Below are 27,955 nucleotides of genomic sequence, written 5' to 3' on the forward strand. Positions count from 1 at the left end.
GTGAGTTAAAATAAATCTGTGCTAATCGACTGCATCTGTTTTTAATCAAGTAGTTGAAATCCCATGTCATTTTCTTAATTAATTTTATGTTCGACATTTGCATCTGGTGTTCAATAGCTGAATATAACATCAATGTTCACCCCTTTTTAATTAAAAGGGATCAATTCTGAATCAATTAATGTCAACACTGCCACCGCAGTTCCATCAGGAGTCACAGGGCCATATTACTTTCTTTGCGTTATCCGATATTGCGGCAGTTTTGCACTCTCCGTTGATCTGTTAGTCAATTACCTGGGGCGAACACACACCAAAACCAGATAAGTGACGGGTGGGGTGTTACGACATATAATCACAACCTCGCTGTTGTGTCTAGCTCATACAGCATAGACACAATGAGGTAGCTAGGTGCACGCTAAACTAACGCAGACGGGCTTGAAGTTCTGGAACATGAGACTTATTAATGAATAAGAAGAAAAGTACGTAGATATAGGTTACTTAACTTTTATTCTCTTGTTGGAATACATCTCTCTTGAATATTAGGAAGCTATATGCACTGATACAAATGGCGCCTTGCTAGGTAGTAGCTATAGACTAAGCTGAAGGCTATTCAATCTGTCTCTCGGCAAATGAGAGGAAGACTTGGTAGGTCTAGTCGCAAGCTATGTCGTCCGTACAACTGGGGCGAGGTCTAGTCCGTGTCTCGTGACCTGCCATGTGGTGGCGCTAGGTTGCGATTACACAGTGGCGACACGCGGGTCCGACATGTACTACAGGACCGCGGCCGATTTAAGTTACCACCTAGCAAGTGTGGTGTCTAGCGGTGACACCACACTCGCTCCTTTCCGCTGTGGATGATATTAACCCAACAAAACGAGTTTGTTTTCGTGGAATAGAACTCTTCTGGCTACATATTGTGAGCTCTTATCCTGTTTTTATCTTTGTGGAGACTACTGGCTATCCGGCCGGTGTGGTCGAACGGTTCTAAGCGCTTCAGTCTTGAACCGCGCGACCGCTACAGTCGCTGGATCGAATACTGCCTCAGGCATGGATGTGTGTGAAGTCCTTAGGTTAGTTAGGGTTAAGTAGTTCTATGTTCTACGGGACTGATGACCTCAGATGTTAAGTCCCATAGTGCTCAGAGCCATTTGAACTCCTGGCTAAAGATAATAGCAACAAGGTGGAAGCACTGTATTGACTTTTAACAATGTACATTTTCCAGTCCAGTCTAGAAATCTTTCTGAAAGCAGTTAGAAAGTTAATGATTGTTAACCGATGGTACTGGGTTAGTGACGATTTTAACCCAATCCTGCAATTCCAAGTAACAATGGCGACATTTATTAACACAATTTTCTGAATTCAAAGTCTGTGAAGGATATTTCATCCCAGAACAGAACAAGAAATAGTTCTCCAATCTCGTCTAGGATAAAGGTTTTCTGGAAGCTTCCCTTGGTTGTAAGGAAGTTGCGGGGGACTAAAAATACCCTCCCAATTAGTCTCATTTGGGATTACCTTTGCCCCACAAGCAGCTCGCCTGTTATTCGGCTGTGAAGTACGAACAATCTGCGCTGCTACACGGAACATTGACTTTTAGTCATCATGTGGGGCAGTTGCAGTGTTCTTCCGGGAAAAGCCACTTCCCGCATCACAAGTGCAGCTCGCTCTGTATTATACAGACAGACTTTATCTTCCCAGTGTTTCCCCTACAGGAATCTTTATATGACAATGCAGGGGGTGGAGAAAAATATGGGAACACCAAAAACGGACATCATCATGCCTAATGCGGTGTAGGAAACCCACTGACACCCAAACCACCTTCCAGTCGTCTCGGAATGGATAAATATAGATTCTGCATGGTTTTCAGGAGAATATTATACTACTCTTCCTTGTCATTGGAGACGGCTTCAGGTGAAGATGGTGAAGGTGGATAGCGATCACGTACCCTTCTCCCCAAAGTACGTCACAAAGGCTCAATTATATATAGATCTGTTGGCTGTGGTGTCCAGGGGAGATGGCACAACCCATCCGCGTGCCCACAAAACCAGTGTTGGACGATGCGACGTTTGTGAACGGCGTCTCTGTCTTCGTGGAATACAGAATCACCACTGGGGACAAACATTGTACCACAGGATGAAGCTAATCAGACAAAACCGTCACATAAACTTTGGTTGTAACGCGACCTTGCAGAGTACCCGTGGGGCACATGGAATACAACGATACGGCTCCCCGAACCATCACCAAATCCCTTCCTGTTTCACTCTTCGGACGGGCCGGGAGTTGGAAACAGTCTGCAGCAAGATTCACCCAACTAAATGACTTTCTTCCATTGCTTCATAGTCCACGTTTTGTGGCTTCAGCACCACGTTTTCCTGTTACGGTCATTTGCGCCACTGATGTTTCGGAATTCCAACCCGCCGCGCAGTGCGCAGCTTGTGACGTAGAGGATGGTGTTTTTACACTTACCCTGTATGCGGTAATAGTATTCTATATGTTGCGTCTTGAAATACCAAACACTTTGGCTACCTTTGTTACGGAAGCACCCAACATGTGAGCACCAACAATTTGCCCTCATTCAGAGCCACTTAGCTCCGATATAACACCCTCACAGCTATACGGAACACTGTACTGGCCACGACGTAAACTTGCTACGTGCTGAGGACACTAACGCCCTGTGCGGCTGTCCCGGCGGAGGTTCGAGTCCTCCCTAGGGCATGGGTGTGTGTGTTTGTCCTTAGGATAATTTAGCTTAAGTAGTGGGTAAGCTTAGGGACTGATGACCTTAGCAGTTAAGTCCCATAAGATTTCACACACATTTGAACACATTTTTCAACACTAACACCGTACGTGGTCAAATACAACAGCGCACCGTGCAGCTTTGGTTAGCATCTGCATCTATGTTCAAGCGTTCGTTTCTCGCGGTGTTTCCATACTTTTTTTCACCCCCTGTAACTTCACTGTGAATACTAACTTTCAGTTATTAACTGAATTTATATGTGAAACATGTTCCTATAAATAGTGGCAGACACTTAGACGTCCATATGTCAGACACTCAGATCGGTAGCAAACGTTTGACTTCGATAGATTATCAACCAAAACACCGATTTAGTTCGTGATGTCTGCTGTTGTCCAGTAAAATATGCGAAAATGCTAGTTAAAAGTAGCACCAGAACCACGGAGCACAGGTAAAGCGTATCTGTGAGTAGTTTTTTTGTATATCTCGGGCGCTTAAGTTGGTAGTGCCTGATGAGGTATCAAAGGTCCCGCATGCAAACCTCTGATTGCTATTCTTTTCAACTATTTACGCGTGAAACTGTTATACGGAAGAACGTTTTCCTGACATGTAAAAGCGCTTTCCGAAATTTGTAGCAATATTCTTTTGGCAGTCTGCTTTCGCTTCGTTAGTTGAAAGCAGTAAATCTATAGAATACATTTGTGTAGATAGGTGTGGTGTTCTTCCGCGCGTATGGACGCTACTTTCAACTACCGGAGCGAAAGCAGACTGTCAAAAGAACATTGCCACAAAATCCGAAAGGTCCTTTTACATGTGAAGGAAGTGTCCTACCATATAAGAGTTTCACGCCAAAACATTTAAAAATAATTGTCATCAGTGGGGTCTGAACGCGGGACGTTTGATTCGATACCTCACGCTCTGCTAAACCAATCACGCGACATCTACAAAACCACTGTGCACTGACCTGCTTTTCCTGTGCTCAGTAGTTCCGGTGTTACTTTTAATTAACATTTGCAATGTTCTGTTGGACGAGAGCACGTAACACGATCTAAATCGGTGTTTTGGCTGATAGTCTTTCGACATACAACGTTTGGTACCGATTGAGTGTCTGACATCAGGATGTGTGTGTGTAAGTAGTGTTTAAATGGTGTGATCTTGTCAGTGACCAATGTAATGTTCGTGGGGAAGAGACTGGATTGGTAAATGCAAGTTATTTAAATATGAGAATACTAACAGTCTTAGGAACAAGCAACCGCCTCAAACGAATGTTTCCGAAATTTTCGAAGGTTCGATGGGGGGTCTCATTTGCCTCACGAGCCGCTCATGGCTTCTCGTCGCAAGAGTGGATAAGACTACCGTCGATGCCTCGGGAGGAAGGAACGCTACAACGAAAGAAGTCGACATAATTAAATATGAGAGTACTAAAAGTCTTAGGAACAAGAAACCGTCCCAAACAAACGTTTCCGAATTTGTCAGAGGTTCGATAGGGGGTCTAATTTTCCTCACGAGCCGCTGATGGCTTCTCGTCGCAAGATTGGAGAAGACTAATCGATGCCTCGGGACGAAGGAACGCTACAACGAAAGAAGTCGACATACTTGAAGCTTGTAGAATTCGATGCCGACGAACACGTCCGGCAGCACGGAGTGGACCAGCGGGTAGGCGAGGTGCAGGTCGGCGACGTCGGAGGCGACGCAGCGCGGGACCCTGGAGAGGCCGCCGTGGCTGCAGACGGCCGTCTGCGGGGTGGAGGGCGGGGGCCGGCACAGGCAGTTGACGGGGTGCACGTAGCCGCCAGCAGCGCCAGCCGCCGAGGCCGCCAGCGCCACCAGCACGGCCGTCACCAGGGGAAACATATCCCCTCACCGCCGCGAGAATCGCCGAGTGTCACCATCCGTTGCTAATCCGTGACTCACGTCCATCGATCACCATCATCACGAGGAGAGACTGGTGAGTTGGTGTGTGACATGTCTGGAGAAGCAAACGTTTTACATAAGAGAGTGGGAAAGAGGTAATACTGGAATCGAGATTCTTTTGTTTATTTCTTTTTTTTTTTTTTCTCCACTGCTGCTACTGTTGCCTTTGGTGGTGTTGCCCGTGGTCCGAGCAACGTGGAGGTGGAGCACTGTGCCCTCTTTTCTGAATAGTATTTAGCAGTTTTGCTTACTTATTTACAAATAAATATACACAGATATAAGATAAAAACTATAATATACATTTTATACAGTTCGAGAAATTATTGATAAAATTAAGCTGAAAAAAATTGGTTTTCTTTCCTTGAGCACGCTTATGTTAAATGATATACACTGAAGCGAGAACAAACTGGTATATGCATGCGTATTCAAATACAGAGATGTGTAAACAGGCAGAATACGGCGCCGCGGGCGGCAACGCCTATATAACACAACAAGTGTTTGGCGCAGTTGTTATATCGGTTACTGCTGCTACAATGGTGGGTTATCAAGATTTAAGCCAGTTTGAACGTGATGTTATAGTCGGTGCACGAGCGATGGGTACTGCATGTCCGAAGTAGCGATGATGGGGGATTTTTCGGTACGACCATTTCACGAGTGTACCGTGAATATCAGAAATCCAGTAAAACATCAAATCAATGACATCGCTGCGGCGAGAAATAGAACCTGCAAGAACGGCACCAATGACAACTCAAGAGAATCGTTCAACAGAACTGCAACCCTTCCGCAAATCGCTACATATATCAATGCTGGTCCATCAACAAGTGTCATCGTCCGAACCATTCAACGAAACATCATCGATATGGGCTTCAGGAGCCGAAGGCCAACCCGTGTACCCTTGGTGCCTGCACGCCACATAGTCTTAAGCCTTAGCTTGTCCCGTCAACACCAACACTGGAGTGTTAATGACTGGAAACATGTTGCCTGGTCGGACGACTCTCATTTCAAATTGTACCTAGCGGATCGACGTGTACGGGTATGGAGACAACCTCATGAATCCATGGACCCTGCATGTCAGCACGGACTGTTCAAGGTGGTGGAGGCTCTGCAATGGTGTGGGGAGTGTGCAGATGGATTGATATGGGAACCCCGATACGTCTAGATACGACTATGAAAGGTGACACGTACGTAAGCATCCTGTCTGATCACCTGCATCCGTTCATGTCCATTGTGCATTGCGACGGACTTCGGCAGTTCCAGCAAGACAATGGGACTCGCCACACCCGTAGGTTTGGTGCAATGTGGCTCCAGAAACGCTCTTCTGAGTTTAAACACTTTCGCTTGCCGCCACACTCCAGAGAGATGAACATTATTGAGTATATCTGGGATGCCTTGCAGCTTGCTGTTCAGAAGAGATCTCCAACCCGTGGTATTCTTATCTATTTATGGAGCCCTGCAGGATTTATTGTGTCAATTCTCTCAGCATTGCTTCAGACATTTTTCGAGTCCATGTCACGTCGAGTTGCGGCACTTCTGCACGCTCGCGGGTCCCCTACACGATATTAGACATGTGTACCAGCTTCTTTTGTTCTTCAGTGCGTTAATGTATTATATTACTTTAACTAGTAATCTTGAAATTTTCTACATTTATATTATTGGAGTCTAGACCTTAATTTGCAGTAGACTGTTATTTATTGCTTAAGCTTACAATTTCTGTGCTACTTACAATTCTTATTTTTAGCGAGAACTTACTGTATATACAGTTGTGCTTACTGCCTTCTTGCTGCATGTTAGTCCATAAATCCTGAGTGCTCTCATTTACAGTTTTAATTGCCTCGTAAGTACTAAGTGATATAATTTCATTTGACGTCCAATAAGCCCATTTTAAAATAATTTTTGTGGAAGTCTCTCTCAAATAAACTGAACTTGAAAGATAAACCTAATACAATCATTACTTTGGCAATCCTGCTGTTATGGAAACATTATAAAACCTGACATTTCTTAAATTAGCTTTAATTTATCTTAAGTGAATAAAGCCATTATGGTTATCATTGTAACGGATAATCTTAGGCGCTGCAGTCATGGACTGTGCGGCTGGTCCCGGCGGAGGTTCGAGTCCTCCCTCGGGCGTGGGTGTGTGTGTTTGTCCTTAGCGTAATTTAGGTTCAGTAGTGTGTAAGCTTAGGGACTGATGACCTTAGCAGTTAAGTCCCATAAGATTTGACACACATTTGAACAATTTTTGTACATTTGATAATCTTATTGAAAAATCTAAGTTTTACTTCCCGTCTGTATGTGACACTGTTAAGTCCTGTGTTTGTCCAAAATATCCTTAATTATAGTTAGGACGTCAGAGCAATAAAACTTTCGTTAGTGCATTTACTGTAATTGTTATAACGTCAGAACTGTAAACCTTTTGCTAAGATAGGATCTAGAAAGTTCTAAGTTACACATTTCAGAATTAATTTTCATAACGCAGGCTAACACAGCGATAATGGAAATTTCTTAAACCGTATTCTTCAGTGCAGTGGTGTGTTTAACAGATTACTTTATAACATCTAATTACATTATAACATCTACTACACATACATATAAAAGAAAAACCGAAATGTTTGCCACATTTACAGACTGCTAAAATATGTGGCAACGTTGGCTGCCACTATTTCGAGTCTATTTACAATCTTTGTGCTGTTACATTTCCAAGATTGTTTACCTTTTCACTATGCATCGTCTTGGTAGCCTCTATTAGTGCCATTTCCTTGGGCGAGTTGTTGAACTCAGAATGGGTTGTTCGGAGGTGGGATTTCACTGGAAGGAACGGAATACTTGAAAAGCAGGTACTCAATGCAGCTAAAATATGGAGAGCCACCAGTGTAACAGAGAGGAGAAAAACATTTGAAAGAGCTCATAAGAAGAGTAGAAGGGAAAAAGGGAAAGCGCGATGTTGGGGGTCGAGAAAAGGAAAATATGAAGGAGATGCCAGTAGTCCTACAGAGGCTATAACAAAAGAAGAGAAGAGGACGGAACCTAGAAATATGAACAAACACACACACACACGCACACGCACACGCACACACACACACACACACACACACGTACACACGTACACAAGGGCGCACGACTGGTTTCACTTACTCGCAGGTGAGTGGTGGTGGACGCCCAAACAATAATGAGTAGCGTTTACTATCCGCCAAATTTGGGAGTAGGATTTACTTACTATGGTTTAATCGTGCCCTTCTAACTATTTACGGAGATAGTTATCACCAAGAGCTCACCCACTTCAGGACTGGCCCCAATTTTATGTCAGAGGAAGCATTAAAAAACTGACCAAGAGGGTAAATTAAAGGATCCGTTACTGTTCGATTACATAGTTGTCGAACAATAACTGAAATAAACACTCTCATTAAACATCTTGGAAACGCATACGGAATACTTTCACGTGGGCTCACCACATGAAATTAATAGCAGGACAGGTAGTGCTACACCGAGATACATGGAAAGAATTCTCGGGCGGTGTAGACCTCTCACGAAGGACGCGTCTTACGAAACTCTTTTTCTACCGACATTTGAAAATTACTCTTCACGCTTGTATCTTTTGCCAGACAGGGTGATAGAGGAATCGGAAATCAACACGTAACGGCAGCAGGTTTCATCACAGGATCGTTTAGTTAGTGCGAAAGCGCCACGAAGACGCTCCATTGGTGAACGCTGCAATACAGATGTTGCGAATCACGGTGGGGCTTACAGCTTAAGTTCGAACAGCGTACATTCCTAGAACAGTGAACCAAAATTTTGCTTCCTCCAACATATATCACACCAAAAGATCACGGAGGCAAAGTTAGAGGGATTCCAACTGACAGGGAGAGATTAATAATGCCGTTTCTCCCGCAACTATTTCGCGACTGTGATAAGAAGTGGGGTAAGTTTTGCAGTACGCATAGTAACCAGCGGCCACATACCGAACGAAGGTGGCTTGCGAGGTATAGATGTAGCTGTTGACGACACACCGCATGTTTGGTTAAGAGCCCTCTGTATGGTTTACCAAATGCATTACAGACTGTTTTCTACTCTTCTGTTTATTGCTTTTACTGATTGGTTGTCTTCAACTGCTCTAAATACAAAAGCCCGTCAGCTCGTACTGTAACTTCATTATCCATTCTTAACGTATCTGCAAGCGAAAATAAATTCTTTTTTTGTTCGATTATCATATATTTTTCAGCAACTACGGAGAATTCAGCTGCTGTTATCATTATAAATTTGTGCAGTTGTTCTCGAAGTATTCATTACATCTTCTTTTAGTGTTGTAACTGATTTTCAGGCATAATTTCAAAATTTCTCTATTAATTTCGTCTAGTTGTTGTTACACTAAGGGCAGACAACACAGAACCATTGGCGTAACGAAATGGTACAGGGAGGTTTCATTCGCCCCTTGTCTTTCTTCCTTTCCCTTTCAGCGATTTCAGGACATCCTCTAGCTTTTTGATGCGTATTTTCGGTGCCTGATTTCTCTTTGAGTTGTGGACAGCCCATTATCGTTACGAAGATATTGATATATATTTCTAAAATTCGCTGCCGAAACGACATAGAGCAAGCTGGCTGAAATGGTAGAGGTGAAATAACATTCAGTTCCCATCATTTGACAGTGAAGGAAGCGAGAGACTGAAACTTACTGACGAGACTGTGTGTGGCAGGATGTGGCCCCCTTTCGCTGAAAGTATCACTGAAAGTATAAAGATTATCAAGAATTAGTGCTATTCGAGTGAAAAAGCCTCCTCTTAACACCATATCTTGCCCCCTAGCTGCCTTTAATTATCTACACTGTAGTGTTCCTACACTGACGTACCATTCACAGAAGTCCCAGGAAAACACTGAAACCCACAACTATTTCTTTACCTAAAACGCTTTTTCGGCGCTCAAACATCGTTACTTTGGTGACATATTAGGTATAGAAACTCATATCATTGGGTTAATTTAGAAAGAAAAGCGTTCTACCAACTGCCAGTAAATCATACCTTTCGAGTTACTTTTTCGGCAGTTGAGTAATGTGACAGCCAGTTTCCAAATTCCTTAACAAGGCAGAAAACTCAATCAATCTTCCTGACAGTGTTTCACCGCCTGAAACTCGTCACCGACAGGACGTCAGCCCTTAATCTTCTTTCCTGAGGAATATATTTCAGAACGGTAACTCAGACCTCCGTCCCCGTAGCCCACATTATGGAGCTGAATCTTTCTGGCTCACAGGAAATCTCAACATAAACTTTCAGTTTACCTATACCTTCCTCCATTAAAGCGTTTTCGGTACTTACTATCTTCAGTAACACAAACCCCAGGTTTTGCCACTGACCAAAAGAAGCATATTTAATTTGAAAGTTAGTCGTTTTTATGTCGTGTAACGGCGATATAATACTAGAAAATTTGTTGTAGTTTTATGTTTTATTATGAAGATTGGAATCCATGGAGGGAAGACGACATTCTTTTCGCGAAACGCTAGTAAGAAAATTTGTAGAACTGCCAATAGCGGCTGAGTGCAGAACGATTCACCTGCTGCCAACGTAAGTAAGCATCACGAAGAAATTAGGGCGCGTACGGAAACGTATGAACAGTCGTTTTTCCTCGTTACATTTGCGGGTGGAACAGGAAAGGGAACTACTAGCGGGGGAAAATGGTGCCTTCCGCCATACAACTTATGGTGGCTTGCGAAATATCTATATAGGTGTAGGTGCTAATAGCCTTTCAAATACAAGAACTTGTTGTTTCTCACAAGTTAATAGCAATATTACTTGCATCAGAGGTCTATTATTATTATTCATACATACGAAAAATGTGAGCACAATGGTAGTCTACAAAATTACAAAGCAGGTATTCTTGCTGACGGTGAGAGAAGATAATGCTTGTAGATATCAGATTCTTTAGGTTCATAAGATAAGACTTAACATATATTCCTATCTCACAGGTGTCAATGACAAGCAAGTTTCATACTCACGCCATTGTTAAATGTGCCTGCAATATAATGTGTAACCATTGCATATGTTTCCAGATACAGGGTGACAATTATTGAATTATATGAAGACAAGCAAGTTTCAAACTCACGTCATTGTTAAATGTGCTTGCAATATAATGTGTAACCATTGCATATGTTTCCAGATACAGGGTGACAATTATTGAATTATATAAAACAAAGTCGTCATAACTCCTAAAAGGTTGCCTTAGGACGTTCAAACGGCACGGTAGGCCGCAGGCCATGACGGGAATTGGTACCATTTGCACGTGAAAATGTCACGTTACAGCGTGCCTGAGAGTATAGCGCTATTGTTGTAGCCGAGCGGTTTTAGGCGCTTCCGCCTGGAACCGCGCGACCGCTACGTCGCAGGTTCGAATCCTGCCTCGGGCATGGATGTGTGTGATGTCCTTAGGTTAGTTAGGTTTAATTAGTTCTACGTTCTAGGGGACTGATGACCTCAGATGTTGAGTCCCATAGTGCTCAGGGCCATTTGAACCATTTTTTATAGCGCTACTGAAGGCCTATTATGCGAGCAATAACAGCCCAAATGCGTTTCAAAGGAAGTTTGTGACCGAGTTCAAACCGAAGACAACCGGTCCAAGTGTGGTAACAATCAAGAATTTGATCCGCACATTTGAGAGAACGGGTAGTGTTCGTGATGACGGCAATGTCGGCCGTCCAGGAAGAATGTAAATGCCCGAAAACATCGAGAGACACGCACTGTGTTTCAAATCAGCCCCAGGAAATTGGTCAGACGAGCTGTGCAACAGGTGGAAATCATCTGGGAGACTGCGACAAATTGTTGTTGAAGACTTGCACCTCTTCCCTTACAAAATTCAGACCCATCAGCCATTAAGCCCCAGGGCCATGGAACAGTGGCTGCGTTTCGCCAACACTGTTGTCCACAGAACTAACGAGCAGGACTTTGATAGAAATATGGTTTCGTTTAGCGACGAATCCCACTTTCAGTTGGGTGGGTTCACCAATAAGCAAAGTGGACACATTTGGGTTTACAGAGAATCCGCATTCATCCAAGACGGAGCTCGACCCCATCGAATCAGGAGAGTTTTTGACGCCCTGGAGAAGCAGCTTGGGAACGCATTCTGTCTCTGGGATACCCAGAGGCCAATGGCATGGACCTCCATTGGCAACTATATTCTCCGGATCTGAACACATGCTACTTCTTTTCGTGGGGCTATATTAAAAACAAGGTGCACAGCAATAACCCTAAATAATTGAAAACAGCCATTCAGGAAGTCATCGACAGCAGTTATGTTCCGACACTTCAGCGGGTCATGCAGAATTTCGCTATTCGTCTCCGCCACTTCATAGCCTATGATGGCAGTCATATCGAACATGTCATAAACTAAATCCAAATTTCTGTAGTGACGTTTACAGGTTGAATTAAGTGTGTGCAAGCCGTAGTTTGTAACTAAGTTACTTATTTCATATAGTTCAATAACTGTCATCCTGTATGTATCAACTCAAAAGAAAGGCTTTCAGTTTCGGTATTTCTTTACCGCTACACAATGACAAAAATAGAACCCTTGAGGCAATCGTAATTAACTGCAGTTTGAAAAAGTGCTCAGACATAACATAAAACGTTCAGGGGTTTTTTCCATAAGTTCAGGAAAGCAATGATAAAAATTTTGAGTTAAACATAATTGATGATGCAGTTAAGGGTCGACGATATCTCCGAGTTGAAATGAATAATCAGGAACATTGGTGGAGGAATACGTTCCACTAACATCTAAATTAGTCTGCCTCTGCGTACAAACCAGTTGTTACTTCGAGAAAGGAATAAGGATCCGTTTTCTGTATTTCAGTATGTTCCAAGAACATCGATCAAATTGGTCACAACATCACGATTTGGGAAAGTGCCCATTACAGATCATAAAATCTAATTACAGTTGGATACTTCAATGAATTTAAGTAAATAATGATTAGATTTTATAGCGAATAGAAATGCCAAACAAAACATTCTTATGGCGTGTGGCAAACAGGTAACAACAGGACTGCTTTACATCACGTAACCTGAATACAAATGTTTAATTGAAGTTGTAGTCTCTCAAGCTAACATACTGAGGATAGGAAAATAAAGCGGGATGGGCAGTTACTTTTGCATTCAATTTCATAGTTACGAATGAATACACGGAGTTCGTAAGTTATGTGCTCCGTAGTTTCACAGTATTGTGAAGTGCGGAGTCAAAAGGCATATTGGAGTCGGACTGCGTGAAGTTAATAAATAGTACGAACCTCGCTATTTCCCGTTACATTCACGAACTGCCAAAGAGAAAGCACAGTTCGAGAGCCTTAACAAGGCTTCTACTCTCTCTTATCTTTCTTATCAGCCTTACTCGAATGATATTAGTTGGAAGCAACAGGCTATCTCCCAGTCCAGGTTTCAAATTTTTGTCACTATCCCATGTCGAGGAGAACATCTTATTTCTTTATGCGTTTCCAAAATAATATCACATGACGTCTCCATGGTAATTAATTTCCGTATTTGGCAGCGCATTAGTTTACTTTCGTCCATCATGCTGCGCTGAAACCGCACAATTTTCTCACGGTTGGTCTCAGCGATTACACTAGAACGTAAGTAGAGAAACGGTAAAAGCTCAAATTATCAAAAACATCTAATGAAAGGCGAAATGACGGAATTAACTACTTGTTAATGACCCAAATGGGGAACGATCAAAACTTTTTTTTTTGTTCTGGAAGAATGTGGATGATGCAACTGGAGCGCGCCTTTTCATGAAGCTATAAGCTGGCAGACATTTACCGTAGATTTATGCTGCGGACGATCTGTGATCGTTTCACAAACGCTAGGATAGTTTCAGTTTTAGACTGAAGAGGCTCTTTAAAAGGCCGTCTCGTTTCGAGTTTCTTTCTAGAAAAGGTCTGTTTGACAGGAATGCTGCCTACAGATGAATTAAGTTTGCATCATCAGTTCATTCGTATGAGCAATTGTCGAAAAAAATCCGTCAATAGGAAGCGTACTAGCGTGTCAGCGCTTGGAATCCCTCGTGTGCAAAACGTTGCTTCAGAAATATTTCGACGGCTAGATGTGCTGTCATCCAGTTTGTGAACATCAATTCCAGAGTCGTTCTTCTAGTCATTCCTTAACATTTTCAGTGTCTCAAGGAGTCAAAGTGAGAAGCAGATATAGCTATACCTCCTTTCGACATCAGAATCATGGGAGACAGAAAAGTAGCTAAATTTCGCTAAAACTGAAAAGAGACGCGATCTTGATTTGTTTAAAGCTATAGCTCTCGTTAATCCGAGGAGTTTTAGAGGAACCACGCAAAGCCAGAATCTTACTGGCCTGACCGCGTCTGTCCTGTGATACTGTCACTAATCCGAAACCAATACCCACTGAGGTGACAAGTCATCGTATAGCAATATGCGCATGTACAGATGGCGGTAGCGTCGGATACACAAGGTATAAAAGGGTAATACATTGGGGGAGCTGCCGTTTATACTCGGGTGATTTACGTGAAAAAGCTTCCGACAAGATTATCGCAGCACGACGGGAATTAATAGACCTTGAACGCTGAATGGTGGTTGGAGCTAGACGCGTGGGCTTTTCCATTTCGGAAATCGTTCGCGAATTCAGTACTCCGAGATTCACAATCTCAAGAGTGTGCCGAGAATACCAAATTTCAGGCATTACCTCTCGTCACGAATAACCCAGTGCCTGACGACCTTCACTTAACGACCGAGAGCAGCGGCGCTTGCTTAGAGTTGTCAGTGCTAACACACAGACGGCACTGCGTCAAATATTATCAGAAATCAGTGTGGGACGCACGACGAACGTATCCGTTAGGACAATGCGTCAAAATATAGTATTATTGCGCTGTGGAAGCAGACGACCGACACGAGTACCTTTGCTAACAGCACGACATCGCCTGCATCTCCTCTCCTGGGCTTGCGACCTTATCGTTTGGACCCTAGACGACTGGGAACCATGGCTTGGTTAGATGAGTCCCGATTCATTTGGTACGACCTGATGGTAGGGTTAGAGTGTGGCGCAGACCCCAAGAACCGATAGGCCCGTCAACAAGGCAGTGTGCCAGCTGGTGGTGGCTTCATAACGGCGTGGGCCGTGTTTCCATGGAATAGACTGGTTGTGTTGGTATGTTTGGCTACCTGCAGATCATCTGCAGCCGTTCATGAACTTCATGCTCTCAGACAACAATGTCATGTCACGGGGCTACAGTTGTTCGCGATTGGTCTAAAGAGCATTCTGGACAATTTGAGCGTATCATTTGACCACCCAGATCGCCCCACATGACTCCCATGGAAGATTTATGGGTCATAATCGAGAGGTCAGTTCGTGCAAAACATCCTTCACTGACTGTTGTTGTTGTGGTCTTCAGTCCTGAGACTGGTTTGATGCAGCTCTCCATGCTACTCTATCCTGTGCAAGCTTCTTCATCTCCCAGTACCTACTGCAACCTACATCCTTCTGAATCTGCTTAGTGTATTCATCTCTTGGTCTCCCTCTACGATTTTTACCCTCCACGCTGCCCTCCAATGCTAAATTTGTGATCCCTTGATGCCTCAAAACATGTCCTACCAACCGATCCCTTCTTCTAGTCAAGTTGTGCCACAAACTTCTCTTCTCCCCAATCCTATTCAATACGTCCTCATTAGTTATGTGATCTACCCACCTTATCTTCAGCATTCTTCTGTAGCACCACATTTCGGAAGCTTCTATTCTCTTCTTGTCCAAACTGGTTATCGTCCATGTTTCACTTCCATACATGGCTACACTCCATACAAATACTTTCAGAAACGACTTCCTGACACATCTATACTCGATGTTAACAAATTTCTCTTCTTCAGAAACGATTTCCTTGCCATTGCCAGTCTACATTTTATATCCTCTCTACTTCGACCATCATCAGTTATTTTACTCCCTAAATAGCAAAACTCCTTTACTACTTTAAGTGTCTCATTTCCTAATCTAATCCCCTCAGCATCACCCGATTTAATTCGACTACATTCCATTATCCTCGTTTTGCTTTTGTTGATGTTCATCTTATATCCTCCTTTCAAGACACTGTCCATTCCGTTCAACTGCTCTTCCAAGTCCTTTGCTGTCTCTGACAGAATTACAATGTAATCGGCGAACCTCAAAGTTTTTACTTCTTCTCCATGAATTTGAATACCTACTCCGAATTTTTCTTTTGTTTCCTTTACTGCTTGCTCAATATACAGATTGAATAACTTCGGGGAGAGGCTACAACCCTGTCTCACTCCTTTCCCAACCACTGCTTCCCTTTCATGCCCCTCGACTCTTATAACTGCCATCTGGTTTCTGTACAAATTGTAAATAGCCTTCCGCTCCCTGTATTTGACCCCTGCCACCTTCAGAATTTGAAAAAGAATATTCCAGTTAACGTTGTCAAAAGCTTTCTATAAGTCTACAAATGCTAGAAACGTAGGTTTGCCTTTTCTTAATCTTTCTTCTAAGATAAGTCGTAAGGTTAGTATTGCCTCACGTGTTCCAACATTTCTACGGAATCCAAACTGATCTTCCGCGAGGTCCGCTTCTACCAGTTTTTCCATTCGTCTGTAAAGAATTCGCGTTAGTATTTTGCAGCTGTGACTTATTAAACTGATAGTTCGGTAATTTTCACATCTGTCGACACCTGCTTTCTTTGGGATTGGAATTATTATATTCTTCTTGAAGTCTGTTGGTATTTCGTCCTTCTCATACATCTTGCTCACCAGATGGTAGAGTTTTGTCATGACTGGCTCTCCCAAGGCCATCAGTAGTTCTAATGGAATGTTGTCTACTCCCGGGGCCTTGTTTCGACTCAGGTCTTTCAGTGCTCTGTCAAGCTCTTCACGCAGTATCTTATCTCCCATTTCATTTTCATCTACATCCTCTTCCATTTCCATAATACTGTCCTCAAGTACATCGCCCTTGTATAAACCCTCTATATACTCCTTCCACCTTTCTGCCTTCCCTTATTTGCTTAGAACTGGGTTGCCATCTGAGCTCTTGATATTCATACAAGTGTTTCTCTTCTCTCCAAAGGTCTCTTTAATTTTCCTGTAGGCAGTATCTATCTTACCCCTAGTGAGACAAGCCTCTACATCCTTACATTTGTCCTCTAGCCATCCCTGCTTAGCCATTTTGCACTTTCTGTCGATCTCATTTTTGAGACGTTTGTATTCCCTTTTCCGTGCTTCATTTACTGCATTTTCATATTTTCTCCTTTCATCAATTAAATTCAATATTTCTTCTGTTACCCAAGGATTTCTATTAGCCCTCGTCTTTTTACCTACTTGATCCTCTGCTGCCTTCACTACTTCATCCCTCAGAGCTACCCATTCTTCTTCTACTGTATTTCTTTCCCCCACTCCTGTCAATTGTTCCCTTATGCTCTCCCTGAAACTCTCTACAACCTCTGGTTCTTTCAGTTTATCCAGGTCCCATCTCCTTAAATTCCCACATTTTGCAGTTTCTTCAGTTTCAATCTGCAGTTCATAACCAATAGATTGTGGTCAGAATTCACATCTGCCCCTGGAAATGTCTTACAATTTAAAACCTGGTTCCTAAATCTCTGTCTTACCATTATATAATCTATCTGATACCTATTGGCATCTCCAGGATTCTTCCATGTATACAACCTTCTTTCATGATTCTTGAACCAAGTGTTAGCTATGATAAGTTATGCTCTGTGCAAAATTCTACAAGGCGGCTTCCTCTTTCATTTCTTCCCCCCAATCCATATTCCCCTACTATGTTTCCTTCTCTCCCTTTTCCTACTGACGAATTCCAGTCACCCATGACTATTAAATTTTCGTCTCCCTTCACTACCTGAATAATTTCTTTTATCTCGTCATACATTTCATCAATTTCTTCATCATCTGCAGAGCTAGTTGGCATATAAACTTGTACTACTGTAGTAGGCATGGGCTTTGTGTCTATCTTGGCCACAATAATGCGTTCACTATGCTGTTTGTAGTAGCTAACCCACACTCCTATTTTTTTATTCATTATTAAACCTACTCCTGCGTTACCCCTATTTGATTTTGTATTTATAACCCTGTAATCACCCGACCAAAAGTCTTGTTCCTCCTGCCACCGAACTTCACTAATTCCCACTATATCTAACTTTAACCTATCCATTTCCCTTTTTAAATTTTCTAACCTACCTGCCCGATTAAGGGATCTGACATTCCACGCTCCGATCCGTAGAACGCCAGTTTTCTTTCTCCTGATAACGACATCCTCTTGAGTAGTCCCCGCCCGGAGATCCGAATGGGGGACTATTTTACCTCCGGAATATTTTACCCAAGAGGACGCCATCATCATTTAATCATACAGTAAAGCTGCATGTCCTCGAGAAAATTTACGGCTGTAGTTTCCCCTTGCTTTCAGCCGTTCGCAGTACCAGCACAGCAAGGCCGTTTTGGTTAATGTTACAAGGCCAGATCAGTCAAACATCCAGACTGTTGCCCCTGCAACTACTGAAAAGGCTGCTGCCCCTCTTCAGGAACCACATGTTTGTCTGGCCTCTCAACAGATACCCCTCCGCTGTGGTTGCACCTACGGTACTGCCATCTGTATCGCTGAGGCACGCAAGCCTCCCCACCAACGGCAAGGTCCATGGTTCATGGGGGAAGCTTCACTGACGAGACTTTGGCAATTATGGGTGGCTCTAGAGGCAGTATGGATCAATATTTCTGCATTGGAGTTCCAATGACTTAGTTGTGCCACGTCGAACTGCTACAGTACTCCGGCCAAAAGGAGGACTGACACGATATTACGAGGTGTCATATTACGAGGTGTACCATAACTTTCCCCTCGTCATTCGTAACTTATAAAGGTCAAGCACTTATAGTGAAGGTATGTGTGACACTGCTGTCGGCCTTGTGACTCATCCTTCAGATGGAGGCAGTAAACTGGACCAACTTTCTTGATAATAATCGAAAACAACAGTATGTCTCGGCTCCTGTTCTTTGCTGCCTCCTTTAAAACTGTGCTCCTTCCAGGGAAAAAATCACATGCAGACAGTTAATTACTTATAACAAGTCAAAAAATAAAAAAAGATGCGGAAACTACCCGCAATAGACCTTAAAACAAGTAATAAATGAGTCAAGGGGTACCCACAAAACTCCACAATGAGTACATGAGTAATTATTGATTAATTTCGGTAGTAGTCATAGCAGGTAGTGATAGCAGTGAAAAAGTGTGTAGTTTTCATATCTAACCTGTCAAAAACTCTCTCCTTGCCGACAGACTTCTCTATCACTTCTCTCTGTACAATATTTTTGACATGGTGTTCCACAACCCATGTCATGAATTTGTTTCATATTGGGTACCTTACACTGGCTCTATATGGACACAACCATAAATCGAACTAACAGAAATACTGGAAGAAAGTTCCTTTTAATAGAGACTTTCCTTGTCCACAAAGCATTGCATGTGTAGGTGTATGTCACACATTGTAATACACACATGTCTTGGTCCATCTCCTTCCCCCTCTCTCCCCATCACCTCCTTATCTCCCTACTTGCACATCTCCTCCTTCCCCAATCGCACCTCTTCCCTCTCCTCTTTCAGTCTATCTCCTCTTCCCCCTCCCTCTGACCTCCCCTCTCTCTGTCTATCTCCTCCACCTCTCTCTCTCTCTCTCTCTCTGTCCACCTCATCCCATCCTCCCTCTCTGTGTATCCCTCTTGGCCATTCTCTCCCTACCTTGTCCCCTGCCTCTCTCTCTCAATCTCAACTTTCCTCCAGGCATTCCCACCTACCCATGTAGTGCCTACAAAAGGGGTCGATAACGTGCTGGTACTACTCCCACAAAATGCCTCTTGTGCAGCACCACCTATGCGTCAAGTGCTTGAAAACATTTTTTTCCCCATAATGTACAGGCTCTGATGCAAAACAGGCCGATGAAGTAGGCCAGTACTACTGCAACAGCACAACACACCTGTATTGGTGGGCAGCCTACACCTAAAGCGCTGGATAACTGTTTCTTGCCCATGACATGTAGGCTGCATTGCAAATATAGTAGATAAGGGAGGTTGCAGCTGTTCCCACACAATGTATCTGTCATGCTGGGCAGCCTATATAACAGGGGCTTATAAAATGTGTCTGTATATCAGATCTTTTAATATTTCTTATTATAAAATGAAGACAAATAAACCATGAAACAAGTACTTGCATTATTGCAAACAGAGATGAAAATTTTAGTGAAGTCCGTAGTAGAATTATGATAAATTTCACAACTACTGATGATTATAAATCTAATAGGAATCCAATAAATCTTCTCCTATTTCTCTTTCACAGTAATATTCAGAAAAAGTGTATCTTTTGAATTTGAAGTTACATGTGTAAATTATATCTCTACACAAAGTTATCGGCCGTAACAACTGCACAGGTACTTATGTTTTTTCTGACATATACGCTAGTGTGATAAAGCATTATGACAACTGCCCACAGAGAGACAGAATGATACTTAGTGTGATAATAGGCATATGATCTGCAGAAACATATGGGGATCGATTCAGATAGTCTGAAGTGCGTGATTTTGACAAAGTGCTGACTGTTATGGCCCAGAAGAGTACCCCACATGTGCGGTTCTAGGCGCTACAGTCTGGAGTTGACCGTCCGCTACGGTCGCAGCTTCGAATCCTGCCTCGGGCCTGGATGTCTGTGATGTCCTTAGGTTAGTTAGGTTTAATTAGTTCTAAGTTCTAGGCGACTGATGACCTCAGAAGTTAAGTCGCATAGTGCTCAGAGCCATTTGAACCATTTTTGAACCAGTACCCCACAGATGGCGAAGCTGATCTGCTGTTCGTGTGATACTATCATGGGTATCCATGGAAAATGACTTAAGGATGGTGTTACCAAGAGTAGTAGAAAAATAGAAACTTCCTGGCAGATTAAAACATGTGCCGGACAGACACTGGAACTCAAGACCTTTGCCTTTCGCAGGCAAGTGCTCTTACTCTGGAAACATCCCCCAGGCAGTGGCTAAGCCACGTCTCCGCAATATCCTTTCTTCCAGGAGTGCTAGTTCTGCAAGGCTTGCAGAAAAACTTCTGTGAAGTTTGGAAGGTAAGAGACGATGTACTGGCAGAACTGAGGTTGTGAGGACACGTCGCAACTCGTGATTGGGTAGCTCAGTCGGTAGAGCACTTGCCCGCGAAAGGCAAAGGTCCCGAGTGCGAATCTCTGTCCGGCACACAGTTTTAAATTGCCAGGAAGTTTCATATCAGCGCACGCTCCCCTGCAGAGTGAACGTCTCATTCTAGTAGAAAAGTTGTTGGACTTCCATGCATCATCAGAAAACTTGGAAGTCTGGGGCTTGCCCACTCTATAAAGCAGGGAAGGCGGCGATATGTGTCATGCCTGATGATGGAGTACAACGCTGGTGCAATCAAAAGTATTTTGGGGAGCACGGTTGAACATGGGGCTCGCAAGCAGGCGACTCCTACTTCTTTGCGTGGCATCCTGACGATCTAGTCAACGACGACTGCAATTTGTACGGAACCATTGAGGTTGGACCGTGGAGGAATGGAAATGTGTCACCTGGTTGGGTGAATCACGTTTCCTCTTACAACAGGTAGATGGTTGCATACGGACACGCTTTCATCCTGGTAATCGGCTACTTGGAACATGCACCGCACTATAATGTACCCAAGCTGGTGGGGGCGGGCGGTAACATAGTATGGGGGGACAGCCACATACCACCGGCCCGCAGTTTATGAAGTTTGTTTGCTTATGTGCTTACTTCCGCTGGAACTTACCTCCGGAAACCTACCAACGACTTGTCGAATACATGCCACTCAGAATCGGAGCTGCATTGTGTTGCAGTAATGAATCAACACCCTATTAAGCAGGTGGTCACAACGTGTGCTGCCACTGAATGTTTTTAACACCACTCCACTTTTTAAAACATTAAAAATGTGGTAGAATGAGAGTACACATATCAAGACCAGGATTCGTATTGTAAATGATTTCACTGAAGTCTTGAAGCAGACGTGCTAGGCTTATGACAGCTATCCGACTATACAAAATAGTGCTGAGAATTCTGGTAGTTAGGAGAGTTGATTCCAAAAATTCGTGAACTACCGATAATGTCATATACACACAAATGCACAGTATCACCCTCTCAAAAACTGAGATAAAGCAACAACAGTGTCAGATTACACTGGAATTCTGTGTACGCTGTAATCTGGAGGCTGTGGATAAACCTCACTTTTAAACGAAGAGTTAACAATGCAGATGTTGTCAGTGGTGAGTTCTACTCCGGCGTTTGTATTCATTTGCACTTTGTTGAATATCCATTTACAGTACCTTTTCACTGTTGTGTCCCGAATTTCCTCAGTGGATATCTCACAGACCGATTCTGTACTGTTATTTTATCTGTCTGCTGGCTCTGCCTGGGCGTTACTCTTTTCTGCTTTCCGTAGATGGTGAACCTTAAAAGAAGAAATTTTGCCCTGTCGTATTGTTTGTGAGTTCATTTCATTGTAGTAGTTCGTAACATATCTTGAAACGCAACACTGTTTTAGAATCTACCTTGAAATTTACTGGGCACTGTATCTAGCGATTAGTGAAATAAGAAACACTGAACGTGCTACTAGATGCTGCTTTCCACCCGAAGAAATAAATAATCATTTTTTTGCAGTACTTCGTTTATGAATTGATGAAGAAGTCAGTAAAATACACAAAACTAATATAAACAAGAGAATAAAACAGTGCAATACGCTATAAAATTACTAAAAAATTACTAGCCTGACAAAAGAAGACTGTGACATGTAAGTATAGGTTATAATGGATGTGAGAGGACTTTCTAGATTCAAGAAAACGTATCAGTTCTGTTGAAACTAACTCAGCTATCTCCAAAATGGCCGTCGATGTCTCTTCGATATCTTTTAATCGTAATAAATAGTAGTTACAAAGTATGGGAATGAAGGTTTTCTCGGAAAATTTCATAATGAAATATTCTCGAGTTATAAGTTGAGCCGTGGCATCGTGTTGTCGCAACGTTTAGATAAATTACCTATACGTCATCTTCAAGATTACAAGTTCATACACGCCGTTGCCAAAACACGACACCACGAGTAGGCTGGTAGCCCGAGAAAATTTCATCAGTTACGAAGTATCTTCAGAAATACGGTCTCGAACCTTGATTTGGTTAGATTCCTTGCAAATATTTCATTCATTGTTCACAGGGAGTTCTGTATAAGTAAGAAGACTCATACTGAATAGTAATATTTTTATCAATAAAATAAACAGTAGCAGTACCTAAGCACAAATTTTTAATAACCATATTTTCTGCGTTACTAGAAATTTTCCAAGATCTGTAATTTTTCAAGGTGTTATTTGTTCATAGTCACATGCTAGTCCAAATACACACTATTCTAGAAATGTTTATGTTGAGCTTTCCTCGGTCCTGCATTGTCGGGTTTTAAAGATCTTTTTTAGCCAAATACAGAAGTGAAACATTGTGGAACGTTGTTAGTTCAAACTATGATATTATAAAAAATTTTGTTTCTTAATGAACAGAGAAGCGGCCACATGTTGCTTATTATTTGTTCTATTACTAGCTTCGGCCATCGGCTGCTAGTATCTTCAGACTTTCATTGCCCTGAATACAAGTCGTTTAATGTTTAAAGCACCATACGGCGCAATCCTCTACTCAAAACGTCGTGAGTCGCCTATGTTATGTTGTATATCAGCTAACATACTGCCATCAGCGCAATGAACGTCTAGAGACGCTCGCGACTGATTAGTGAAACAAGTAATAGATAAATTAATAAATGACCTATGGTGACTAAACTGCACGTTAATTGTTAACAGTCACTATATCCCCGATAACGAAGACTCGGTTTGTCGATTTTGTGTCTAGTACATTGCTTTTTCTATCGACTAAGCGGTGGTTATTCAGAAATCAGCTATCAAGGTCGTGATTCCCACGTGCGCTAACCTCACACTTCCGCTGACGTGGGCTTCTTTGGAACCATCACTACGTAGTTGTGTTACGAAACAAGTGGTGCTGAATGGCGGTCCGCTCCCTAATGTACGGTCCGTTTCAGCGATTTGTGACACCGTATTTAATGAAATCGTTCTGTTTCTCCACACCACTATCTTGTTACGTCAGCAGAGGAGATCGATTTGGCTCGGAGAAGAGTATGCTATGTTCGAGCTGATATATCGACAGATAATACGGCATGTTGTTGAAACCTGGCGTACGTCAAGTGAAGTCGCAGTTACAAAATTTTTACTACGGCAGTACTGTGCTGTCTTGTCAGCTGCCGGAACGTGATGTGACGAGTAATGATTATGGAATTATCTGTTCATGGAAATTTCGTACGTGATGTCAAGCACGTATGCACAACATGTAAAGAGCGTAGATTTCATGTCCTTCGAATTCATTTAGAAATTACAGTCTTTGTCCTAGCCATAAGTGAGAGAAACAGGCAAGACACTTTTCTTTTACAGTGTGAGTGCATTGGGCGTTTTATCGTAAGTTAGGGATTACAACAAACGCCTTCCCATGTGTTTTGAAAATAAGAAACAGACGTAATTTCAAAGGTTATGTTCGTGGATAAATAAAAAGTATGTACAACAAAAATACGTGTGTGCGAAACAGTAGTAAACAGATGACAAATCCATCCTTACGTTGTAACGCAAATAAAAACTACGTCCTCGCACATATATAAGACATCGCAAGTAATATAAGTCTAGCAACGAACAGCTGAACACTGGCCGGAGCTGAGTAGCTGCTTCAAATGATTACAAAGAACAGAAGGATTGCAGATCTAAGGAAAACAATGTTTAAATACAAGTATTGCTTACTGCGAACATATGGTACGTTGTGATGTGACGTGACGGGCCGTCCGTTTCCCGAGGAATCTGGCCGAGAACTGAGAGCGTTATCTTAGTGACGCGGTATCGAGGCCTCGCGACGTACCAGATAAACGCTCGTGGGAGCGGCGAACTTCCCGTCGCTGCGGCCACAGCCAACATCCACGCACTTCCCTAGCCGCACTTCCATAGAAGGCACACCAAATACTGACCTAGCTCTCTCCAAGAGAATCAGTCGCATAAAATTTGTGGGAAATGAACCGCACATTTTACACAGCTACAATGAAGTGCCAAAGAAACTGGTATAGAAAAGCGTATTATGAGATACGTAAACAGCTAGAATACAGCGCTGTGGTCAGCAACCCATATATAAGACAGCAAGTCTCTGGCGTAGTTGTTAGATCGGTTACTGCTGCTACAGTGGCAGGTCGTCAAGATGTAAGTGAGTGTGAACGTGGTGTTACAATCGGCGCAAGAGCGGTGGAACACAGCATCTCCGAGGTAGCAACGAAGTGGGGAGTTTCCCGTACGACCATTTCACGAGTGTACCAAGAATATCATGGATCCAGTAAACCATCAAATCTCTGACATAGCACCGCCCGGAAAAAGATCCTGCAAGAACGGGACCAACGAAGACTGAAGAGAATCGTTCAAAGTGACAGAAGTGCAACCCTTCCGCAGATTGCTACATATTTCAACGCTGGGCCATCAACAAGTATCAGCGTGCGAACCATTCAACGTAACATCATCGATATGGGCTTTCGGAGCCAAAGGCCCACTCGTGTACCCTTGATCACTGCACGACACAAAGCTTTACGCCTCGCCTGGGCCTATCAACCCCGACATTGGATTGTTGAAGGCTGAAATCATGTTGCCTGGTCGGGCGAGCCTCGTTTCAAATTATATCGATCGGACGGACGTGTACTGGTCTGGAGACAACCTCGTGAATCCATGTACCCCGCATGTCAGCAGCCGACTGTTCAAGCTGGTGGAGGCTCTGTAATGGTGTGGGGCGGGAGCAATTGGATTGATAGGGGACCCCTGATACCTCTAGATACGATTCTGACAGGTGACACGTACGAAAGCGTCCTGTCAGATCACCTGCATCCATTCACGTCCAGTGGCCACCAAACTCCCTAGACATTAAAAAAAAATATTGAGCATGTCTGGGATGCCTTGCAACGCGCTGTTCAGAAGAGATCTCCTCCCCCTCGTGCACTTACGGATTTATGGACAGCCGTGCAGTACTTATGATTTCAGTTCCCTCCAGCACTACTTCAAACATTAGTTGACTCCATGCCACGTCGTGTTGCGGTACTTCTGCGTGCTCGCGGGCGCCCTGCATGATATTAGGCAGATGTATCAGTTTCTTTGGCTCTTCTGTGTAGGGTGTGTCAGAAGCTTCTTTTGTTTTCTGAATTAATTTAATCTTCCATTCTCCCGGTAACATCCTTCGTAGCAAATTACACTGAGCTAATCTTCTCATCGCCTACGTGGCAACATTTTACCATTCATGCGGATAATGATGCGGCCTGTTTAATGTACACGCTTCATGTAGGCCTGCGTCATCCAAAGGTGTTAAAAGCCAACTGTTCACTATACATTAAAGAATCAATACTTTTAAATTGCTAGTAGTCGTTTTCCCAGCAGGCCAATTTAACTTTGCAACTGCCTACACTGTTGTTGTTGTGGTCTTCAGTCCTGAGACTGGTTTGATGCAGCTCTCCATGCTACTCTATCCTGTGCAAGCTTCTTCATCTCCCAGTACCTGCTGCAACCTACATCCTTCTGAATCTCCTTAGTGTATGCATTTTCTTGGTCTCCCCCTACGATTTTTATCCTCCACGCTGCCCTCCAATACTAAATTGGTGATCCCTTGATGCCTCAGAACATGTCCTACCAACCGATCCCTTCTTCTGGTCAAGTTGTGCCACAAACTCCTCTTCTCCTCAATCCTATTCAGTACCTCCTCATTAGTTATGTGATCTACCCATCTAATCTTCAGCATTCTTCTATAGCACCACATTTCGAAAGCTTCTATTCTCTTCTTGTCCAAACTATTTATCGTCCATGTTTCACTTCCATACATGGCTACACTCCATACAAATACTTTCAGAAAAGACTTCCTGACACTTAAATCTATATTCGATGTTAACAAATTTCTCTTCTTCAGAAACGCTTTCCTTGCCATTGCCAGTCTACATTTTATATCCTCTCTACTTCGACCATCATCAGTTATTTTGCTCCCCAAATAGCAAAACTCCTTTACTACTTTAAGTGTCTCATTTCCTAATCTAATACCCTCAACATCACCCGACTTAATTCGACTATATTCCATTATCCTCGTTTTGCTTTTGTTGATGTTCATCTTATATCCTCCCTTCAAGACACCATCCATTCCGTTGAACTGCTCTTCCAAGTCCTTTGCTGTCTCTGACAGAATTACAATGTCATCGGCGAACCTCAAAGTTTTAATTTCTTCTCCATGGATTTTAATACCTACTCCGAATTTTTCTTTTGTTTCCTTTACTGCTTGCTCAATATACAGATTGAATAACATCGGGGAGAGGCTACAACCCTGTCTTACTCCGTTCCCAACCACTGCTTCCCTTTCATGTCCCTCGACTCTTATAACTGCCATCTGGTACTGGCTATACTACGTGGCGACAACAGTTAACTTTCTCAATATAAGAACAACATAACACAGTTTATTAAGCATCAGCAGAAATTGTTACTTATAAAAATGATAATGTAGCCCAGAAAACGACGTATACGAACTGCAGATAAGAATTTTTAGTATAAATTTAGTCTTCCTTATAGGTATCGTCTGTGCGGTGCACATGTGGGTGCAGGCCTTAAGCACATCATAAATAACTGTCTCCTAGAGTACAAACATAGGTCTTTTAACTGACTATTAGCTAAGAGACGATCTGAAGATAGTGCTGGCTGTTCTGTTCGACTGCCATCGGTATCCAGTTCGATGTCGTGCCTGTAACTATATCTCCGAATCCAAAACGACTCTGAATGGACGACGACCTCCCTCCCACCCCCCTCCCCTCACCGCCATCCCCCTCTTCCCATTGTTCAACAAGGGTCACGGAAAACATGTATACACATACTAGCCTTAATTTTAAAACTTACCTTACTACAGAAGACATTAAAAGTACCGGTACACAGGAAAGGGAATCAGATAAAAGACCTCCCTTAGTCAGACACAGATGCCTCTCAGTCTTCCTCACTGCAACGGTCCACAGAATCTGCAGTGCCACTGCCTTTGTCATGTATACCTTTTAGTTATTCGCACAGTAGATCGCCTCCACTCCCATATAATGCATTTGTTGCGTGGCACTTCTTCAAGCCGATCACAACTGATGCACTGGATATGCGTGGCCGTCTCCATCAAGTCCGAAATTAGAGACACTGAGGGCTTCATTAACTTACCGGTAGGCGTCACTGCTCGACCACTTTGAAG

At 43.0% G+C, this 27,955-nt stretch overlaps 1 protein-coding gene across 1 annotated transcript in view; it reads right to left on the reverse strand.

Moving 5' to 3' along the window:
• Positions 1 to 24,560, reverse strand: part of LOC126260568 (insulin-like growth factor-binding protein complex acid labile subunit) — a 62,855-nt gene extending 38,295 nt beyond the window's left edge. The window contains exons 1-2 of the mRNA XM_049957903.1: positions 24,475 to 24,560; positions 4,325 to 4,697 (exon numbers count right to left, since the gene is read on the reverse strand). Coding sequence (XP_049813860.1) covers positions 4,325 to 4,582 — 258 coding nt within the window. The 5' untranslated portion in view covers positions 4,583 to 4,697; positions 24,475 to 24,560. The remainder of the gene's footprint in view (positions 1 to 4,324; positions 4,698 to 24,474) is intronic.
• Positions 24,561 to 27,955: the final 3,395 nt, after the last annotated feature.

This window comes from Schistocerca nitens, chromosome 5 (assembly GCF_023898315.1).
Source record: "Schistocerca nitens isolate TAMUIC-IGC-003100 chromosome 5, iqSchNite1.1, whole genome shotgun sequence".
Classification (NCBI taxonomy): Eukaryota; Metazoa; Arthropoda; class Insecta; order Orthoptera; family Acrididae; genus Schistocerca; species Schistocerca nitens.